General features: G+C 45.3%; 1 protein-coding gene across 1 annotated transcript in view; it reads left to right on the top strand.

The window, feature by feature from the left end:
- The first annotated feature begins 495 nt into the window (after positions 1–495).
- Positions 496–8,804, top strand: part of ube2g2 (ubiquitin-conjugating enzyme E2G 2 (UBC7 homolog, yeast)) — a 43,781-nt gene continuing 35,472 nt past the window's right edge. The window contains exons 1-3 of the mRNA XM_024141525.2: positions 496–634; positions 986–1,021; positions 2,734–2,779. Of these exons, the coding sequence (XP_023997293.1) occupies positions 592–634; positions 986–1,021; positions 2,734–2,779 (125 nt within the window). The 5' untranslated portion in view covers positions 496–591. The remainder of the gene's footprint in view (positions 635–985; positions 1,022–2,733; positions 2,780–8,804) is intronic.

Genomic DNA, 8,804 nt, shown 5'->3' with positions numbered 1-8,804 from the left:
TATTTGTTGTCATTTACTACTGTATACAATGGATATAATTTGGTACTTATCTACCTGGTAGTCAGCTTCCTGGTACTCGGCTTCCTTGTTTGCATGTTTTGTGGAGTGCTGAAAGACTGTAGCTAACTTCCTAGGCCACATTAGGAATCGTAGGCAATATCACATTTTATTAGTCACATGCACCAAATACAACAGGTGTAGAGTAGACCTTAAAGTGAAATGCTTATTTACGAGCCCTTAACCAACAACGCGGTTTAAAAAAATAATAATAATATGAATAAGAAATAAAAGTAACTAATTAGAACACATCTGTACAAATAAAAAGTACATAGTAATCCAAAGCTAGTATATGTAGTGATGTTTTTTAGCAAACAGACAACGATTCTCTGACAACGGTGTTTATATGTAAACCTAGAGTACTTCCAACAGGTGGCGCTGTTGCATCTCGGGAGCTCTTTGTTACTTCTACAAACCAGAAGTGTGGACATGCGCAGTTGATCAGCTGTTAGCAGCTGCGTTGTCAACCAAAAGACAGGCGTGATTGTTTTTTTTCTGTTTTTATWTTTGAGTTTGAGTCTATATTCTTTACAAATGGCTGGTACTGCGTTAAAAAGACTGATGGCTGAGTATAAGCGTGAGTTTTCAGTATATTGGACAGCTAGCTAGCCACATTAACTCATAAACTGGCTGCTAACTAGCTAGCGTCATTAACATTAGCTAGCTAGCATCGTTAGCCAAATGGAGATGTTTTGCAACTGGCGGTTAGCCTGCCTTCCATTAAAGTGAAACTCAGGAGAATCAGTAGACTAGTTTCAGACATTTTACATTTGAATTAGCTGATTGCCACGTCACCCTTTTACTTGCCTTCCTGGGTGTKAATGTGTAGCTAGTCTGTGGCCTCTTATCTAAATGACTAGCGCTTAAATAACGTTACATATTTAACGTTGCATCATGACAGTAATGTGTACTTTCGCCCCTATCCTAGAGCTGACTCTAAACCCACCCGAGGGGATCGTTGCAGGTGAGAGATTATATAAGCCTATTACCAGTTAGCTAACATACACTACATGGCCAAAAGTATGTGGACACCGTCGAACATCTCATTCCAAAATCATGGGCATTAATATCGAGTTGGTTCCACCTTTGCTGCTATAACAGCCTCCACTCTTCTGGGAAGGCTTTCTACTGGATGTCAAATCATAGTTTTTTCGTCACGTAACAAATGGTGCAAAAAAGGTGTTAGGTGAAGAATAGGTAAGTAAAGAAATAAAAAGACAGGCTATATACAGTAGTGAGGCTTTAAAAGTAGCGAGGCTACATACAGACACCGGTTAATCAGGCTGATTTTGAGGTAGTATGTACATGTAGATATGGTTAAAGTGACTATGCATATATGATGAACAGAGAGTAGCAGTAGCGTAAAAGAGGGGGTGGTGGGTGGTGGGACACAATGCAGATAGCCTAGTTAGCCAATGTGCGGGAGCACTGGTTGGTCGTGCCAATTTAGGTAGTAGAACACAGCCACAACAGCATTAGTGAGGTTGGACACTGATGTTAGGCGATTACGCCTGACTCGCAGTCGTCTTTCCAATTCAATTCCTACTCTGTGCAGGCTAGTCAAGTTCTTCCACACCAATCTCAGCAAACAATTTCTGTATGGACTTCGCTTTGTCCACAGTGGCATTGTCATGCTGAAACAGGAAAGGGCCTTCCCCAAACTGTTGCCACAAAGTTGGAAGCACAGAATCGTCTACAATGTCATTGTAGCGTTAAGATTTCCCTTCACTGGAACTAAGGGGCCTAGCCCGAACCATGAAAAACAGCCCCTGACCATTATTCCTCCCCCACCAAACGTTACAGTTGGCACTATGCATTGGTGTATGTACCGTTCTCCTGGCATCGGTCAAACCCAGATTCGTCCGTCGGACTGCCAGGTGACGGTGAAGCGTAATTCATTACTCCAGAGAACGTGTTTTCACGGCTCTAGAGTCCAATGGCAGTGYGCTTTACACCCCGCTTGGCATTGCGCGTGGTGATCTTGTGTGCCGGCTGSTCGGCCACGGAAACCCATTTCATGAAGCTCCCGACGAACAATTCTTGTGCTGACGTTGCTTCCAGAGGCAMTTTGGAACTCGGTAGTGAGTGTTGCAACTGAGGACAGACGCTTTTTACACGTCTTTTCCACTCTTCAGCGGTCCCGTTCTGTGAGCTTGTGTGGCCTACAACTTCATGGCTGAGCTGTTGTTGCTCCTAGACGTTTCCACTTCACAATAAAATCACTTACAGTTGACCGGGGCAGCTCTAGCAGGGCAAAAAGTTGACGAACTGACTTGTTGGAAAGGTGGCATCCTATGACAGTGCCATGTTTGTTACTCACTGAGCTCTTCACCAAGGCCATTCTACTGCCAATGTGTGTCTATGGAGATTGCATGGCTGTGTGCTAAATTTTATACACCTGTCGGCAACGGGTGTGGTTGAAATAGCCGAGTCTACTAATGTGAAGGGGTGTCCACATACTTTTGACCATGTAGTGTATCTCTGGTTGATGTTTTGACTAGAAACCATTCAGTCAGTAGTGTTACTGTGACCATGTAGTGTATCTCTGGTTGATGTTTTGACTAGAAACCAGTTATGTTACTGTAGTGTCATGGACTGTAGCCTAACTAGCTAGTAGCTACAGAAACAACTAAGTCAGACTCGTATCATGACATCACATTTCCATGTTCTTGACAGGCCCTGCAAATGAAGAGAACTTCTTTGAGTGGGAGGCTTTAATTATGTAAGTATTTAAACAACTAAACAAATGTTCACTAGTACTAAACTATAGGAACATAACTAAAACAAACTCCTTTTATTTGGTCTATTCAGTGGGTTATGTAGTACTTGTGAATGATGATCAGTCCAGAAAATGTCCAGAAAGAGTATAACGTTTGCATGTCCAAGCCTGAGTGGTAACTGGCTGATAAGTTCTGTGTGCATTTCAGTGTCCAACAGTGGGTACCTGATGAAGTTCTGTTGTATTATGCCAATGTCCAATTCTAGTGGGGTGATAACCTGAATGAATTCGGTGTAATTTTTCATGTCCAATCCTACATGGGTAAGGCTGATGAAGTTCTGTGTAGTGTTCCATGTCCCAACTAGCGTGGGGTAACGCTGAATGAATTCTGTGTAATTTCCATGGTCCAAGCTAAGTGGGTAAGACCTGTTGAAATGTTCTAATCTGAAGCTTTCTTGACCAAAGATGGGGAGATTGGGAGGGAGGGGTGCATTGGGAACTGGCTTTTGAACTCCTAGGGTTGAAAGTGGAGGGGTCTGATGAGCTGATAGTGTGGGGATTCCCTCAGGTTATATCATCTATACTCGACTGTTTTGCAACGCATGCGAATGTATCCTGTGGAACGCCCAAAGAGCTGACTTACGACCTGCCCACCCGGCAAAATAAAGTGGTAGAAATCTATGATTGTAGATTTATGTGCATCCACACTGCTGGCGACGCGCCGCCAACTGGTGCTTTCTGCATTGCCAAGGGGCTGAAAATAGTAGTTCAGGTTCTATTTCTGACGCTGATTCGCGCTGCAAGTCCTGCCTCTCCATCTCCTCGATTGTTTTATAGGAACAGGGTGCCCACGTGCCATCTCCTCATGTGGTTAACCCACGTGGGTGACTGAAAGACGAAGAGGTCGTGGCGGTAATGCACCAATTTATGAAAGTTGCCATCGCAATATAAAGTCAAGAAGAGAAAAGGCCTGGAGAGAGGAGAGATGACTAGAAACGTTCGGGTTGCCGTTTTATGTGGGGATTAATTGTCGAGTAGGGACCTTGTTGCATTCAAGGTCAAATAACAATCCCAAGTGCTGTTATTTAAACAGTCCGATCGCCCGGTAAAGAGAATGGCCGCACTCGCACTTCGGCGTTCCTTGAAAATATGCATGTATTTTGCTTTTTGTCATGTGTTATTCTCGATTACATTCGGATACCCAGGCGGCGGTGCCGGTGACCAAGGTAATCTAGGTTTTCATCTACATACAGTGTCGGGAGGAACTACTGAATATACGGATTAAGCCGATACAACTCTATCAGCGTCCTACCAAGGAATATGACTTTCCCGAAAGCGGATCCAGTGTTTTTGCCTTCCCACGCCCAATACAATGGATCTGAATCGCCCGCAGCCCGGCAGATCCCTGTGCGACGCCGTAATAAGGGGCAAACGAGGCGGTCTCGTCGGGTCAAGGCTTCGTAGACGGGCCCATTCGCGCTCCACCCCTAGCAGTACTACTCGCCAATGTCGCAGTCTCTTGTACAATGAATTGCGAGGTTGAATTGAAATCCGAGCACGCGTAGCATTCCAGAGCAGACATCAGGGATTGCAACGTGCTCTGCTTCAGAACGGAAACATGGCTAACTCAGAGTACGCTAACCAGAGTCGTGCAGCCAGCTGCTTTCTTTGCATCGCGCCGACAGAAAACAAACATCTTTCTGGTAGAAGCAGGGGGCGGGGGGTATGCCTTATGATTAAACGAGACTGGTGTGATCATCATAACAACACAACAGAACTCAAGTCATTCTGTTCACCTGATCTAGAACCCTACGAAATCAAATGTCGAGCCGCATTATCTACGCAAGGGAATTCTTCTCGATCATAATCACAGCGTATATATTTCCCCCAAAAGCAGACACAGCTCGATGGCGCCTGAAAACGAACTATCTGACTCTTTGTAAACTGGAATACCCACACAGCCTGGAGCTGCATTCATCGTAGCTGGGATTTTTAACAAGGCTAATGCTAAAAAACAAAACTCCCTAAACTCTAATCAGCCATATCGATTGTGCTACAGGGGCTGGAAAAACCCTAGATCAATTGTTAATACTAACTTCCGCGACGCAAGGTATAAGGCCCCCCCCGCCCCCTTTCTGGAAAAGAGACCACGACTCAATTTGGTTGATTCCAGCATACAAACAGAAACTAAAACAGACATAGCTCCCGGCGCTCAGGTATGTTCAACGCTGAGTCCGATCCAAATCGAAATCCACGCTTTCAAGACTCGCTTCGATCAACGCGGATTGGAATATGTTCGCATCGCGTCCGAACAACATGATTGACAGAATATGCTGATTTCACGGTAGTCGAGTTCATGTAGAGAGGCATGTGACGATGTCGTACCCACAGCACACGATTAAAAATTCCCAAAACCAGAAACCGTGGATTGAACGGCAGCATTCGCGTGAAACTGAAAGCCAGAACCTTACTGCTTTAAACCAGGCAAGGTGACCGGAAGCATGAACACGAAATCAATACAGTCGTAGCTATTCTCTCCGCAAGGCAATCAGACAGGCGTAAGTCCCAGTACAGAAGACAAATATCGAGTCCGCAATTCAAGCTTCAGACACAAGAGGTAGTGGCAGGGTCTACATCAATCACGGATTACAAAAAAGAAAAAACCGAGCCACCGATCCGCGGACCAGGATTTGGTCTTGCTCCCAGACAGGCTAAAACAACTTTTGCCCGCTTTGAGGACAATACAGTGCCCAACTGACACGGCCCCCCTACCAAAAACCTGCCGGGCTCTTCCTTCACTGCAGCCGAGGCTGAGTAAAACATTTAAACGTGTTAAACCCCTCGCAAGGCTGCAAAGGCCCCAGACGGCATTCCCAGCCGCGTCCTCAAGAGCATGCGCAGCAGACCGCTGGCTGGGTGTTTACGGACATATTCAATCAATCCTTATCGCAGTCTGCTGTTCTCCCACATGACTAGTCAAGAGGGGCCACCATTGTTCCCTTCCAAGACGAAAGCTAAGGTAATGAGCTAAACGACTAACGCCCCGTAAGCACTCGAACTTCCGTCAATCATGAAGCTGCTTTGAGAACTAGTCAGACCATAATCACCTGCCACCCTAACGGACGACCCTAGACCCACTCCAATTATGCTTACTGAACCATAGGCCACAGGAACGACGCGAGATCGGGCAACCAAACAACTGCACACAAGTGTGTAGGCCCTAACCAATCTGGATCAAGAGGAATACCCATGTGAAGAATGCTGTTGCATCGTATTACAGATCAGCATTTAAACACATAAGTACCCTCCAAAACTCGCATCAAGTCGAGACCCTGGGTCTCACCCCGCCCTGATGGCAACTGGGTCCTGGACTTCCTGACGGGCCCGCCCCCAGTGGTGAGGGTAGGTAACAACGATCTCACCACCACGCTGATGCTCAACACTGGGGCCCCAAAGGGTTGCCGTTCTGAGCCTCTCCTGTGCTCCCTGTTCACATCCACGACTTGCGTGCCATAGCACGCCTACCAACTCAAATCAATCAAGTTTGGCGGATGACACTACAGTGGTAGGCTTGATTACCAACAACGAGAGACGGCCTTAACAGGAGGAGGTGAGGGCCCTCGGAGTGTGGGTCAGAAAATAAACTCAACACTCAACGTCAAACAAAATCAGGAGATGATTGTGGACTCAGGAAACAGGCAAGAGGAAGCACCCCCCTCATCCACATCGACGGGTCAGTTAGTGGATGAGGTGGAAAGTTTTAAGTTCCTCGTGTAAACATCAAGGAGCAAATTGAAATGGTCCACCCACACAGACAGCGTTGTGAAAAGAATGGCGCAGCAGCGCCTGCTTCAAACTCAGGAGCTGAAGAAATTCGGTTTGTCACAAAAGCACTCAAAAACCTAACAGTATGTGCACAATCGAGAGAATCCCTGGTCGGGCTGTATCACCGCCGTAGCGGCAATCTGCTCCGCCCACAACCCGTAAGGCTCTCCAGAGGGTGTAGTGAGGTCTGCAGAACGCCATCACGGGGGCAAACTACCAGCACCAATCCAGGACACCTACACCACCCGATGTCAACAGGAATGGCCATAAAAGATCATCAAGGACAACAACCACCCCAAGCCGCGACTGCCTTGTGGTCGACCCCGCTATCATTCCAGAAGGCGAGGTCAGGGACAGGTGCAATCAAAGCAGGGACCGAGAGAACTGAAAAACAGCTGTCATAAGTCTATCAAGGCCCATCAGGAAACTGCTTAACAATGCAAAGCGACGACGCATTCTAACATTTTAGGCGGACCGCGAAAATACTGACGTCAAACTCCAGCACTTTAAAAATGGAGGGAATTGAGTGGAAATTATGTAAAAATGTTGACACGAACACTTAAACAAATGCCATTAATGATAATGTTTTACATAGCCGCTTACATTACATCTCATGATTGGTATAGCTACCTGTAGACCTATATCATCTACTGCATCTTGCCATCTTATGTAAATACATGTACCATAGAACCACTTTAAACTTGTCCACTATATGTTTTACAAACCCTAACAGGTACTCATCTCTGTATGTACTAATATCCGGTAACTCTAATATCTCATCTAGCTGGGCATCTGCCACTGATTGCTCGTTCTGTAACCAGCATATCATTTCTATATATCATTATGTACAATACTTGCAGTTTTATTCCTTGTCACCGACTTGGTATGTGGTGCGTTAGTAGTAGGTAGTAGGGTTGTGGAGATTAGCTTAGAGTGTATAGAATCTAATGCTTGGGTTGGTTATCTACTGCATTGTCGAGAACGAAGGCACGAGAGCATTTCGCTGACTAGCGCTCGCATTATAGCTATCTGCGTTAAGCCATGTGTGTAGATGTGTAGTAAAGTAATTTGAATCGATTTGATGGTATATCCCAAGGACAATAATTAGCTAGGCAACAGCAAGCTAGCTATAATAGAGACAAATAGCTAGCAACAGGCAATGCTAAGCGTAATAGGACAGAATTTATCTAGGCAAATCAGCAGAGCAGTTAAATAGGAAACAATCTGTAATTAGATGCATGCAGATTCTCTTCAGTTATATGTTGCCCTAGAAGACGAAATAAACTCTTACTCAACAGAATGATGCTTCAATGCCTCAATCTAGTTGGCATCAGTAAATCTGTCATTTCTGCTTCTTTCGCGGAACAAACACGTTTAGGGACCGGTAGAAAATGCAATAACAAAAAGAGAGTTTTCGTTGAAAAATCAGTTGACCGGTTGTAAGGAAATAGAAAAGCTGTGAAAACGACCCACGTGTTTCTGATCAGATTCAGTTCATCTGGATCCATATTTTCTGGTTGAAATACATCAGCTGGTCGCTGATGCTGATAAAGACCTGTCTTAGAAGGTGCTAACCTGCACATTCACATTCTGCTCAAGATGCATAAAAGAAAGAATACTCAAATTTCCCCACTCTGTTACTCCAAGATCAAAAATGTACATTTGTGTTATCATTTTACTGCAAGAAATTACTCATGTCCTGCGAGGGAGTTAATATAATGAATGTGAGAGGTTATAGACAGGTGCCAGATTTCAGTTTCCATGTTTAATCCCACATCTTGATAAACAGATTAGGCTACAGTACCTTGACGTGCCATAGCCTATACTGAACAGAGTCCCGTCTTGTGGACTGTCTAATCTGTATACTCCCAAGAGCGATGCGAAGCCGCGGGCGACATGTAGCCAGCGACTGCTATCATCCTACTTAGAGAAAAAAAGGCCTTGTGAAAAAGGGGGGGGGAGGTTGAAAATAAAGAGAAGTAGGGTAGGGACAGGATGGGAAAAGTAACGTTGGGGAAAGAGGATTTGTGGGTGAGATATACGCAGGATGATTATTTCAGTCCTCGGCTATGTGCTGACTGATCTGAGGAGCTATAGCAAGATTAGGGACAGATCACAGAGACCGGCAACTTCAGCATAGGCCATTTGCGAGTGGCCACGTCAAGGGAACCTGTAGCCTTCTTTTAGATGGGTTAATCAGTTA

Source organism: Salvelinus sp. IW2-2015, unplaced genomic scaffold (assembly GCF_002910315.2).
Source record: "Salvelinus sp. IW2-2015 unplaced genomic scaffold, ASM291031v2 Un_scaffold2586, whole genome shotgun sequence".
Lineage (NCBI taxonomy): Eukaryota > Metazoa > Chordata > Actinopteri > Salmoniformes > Salmonidae > Salvelinus > Salvelinus sp. IW2-2015.
This window is presented reverse-complemented; position numbering and strand designations above follow the sequence as displayed.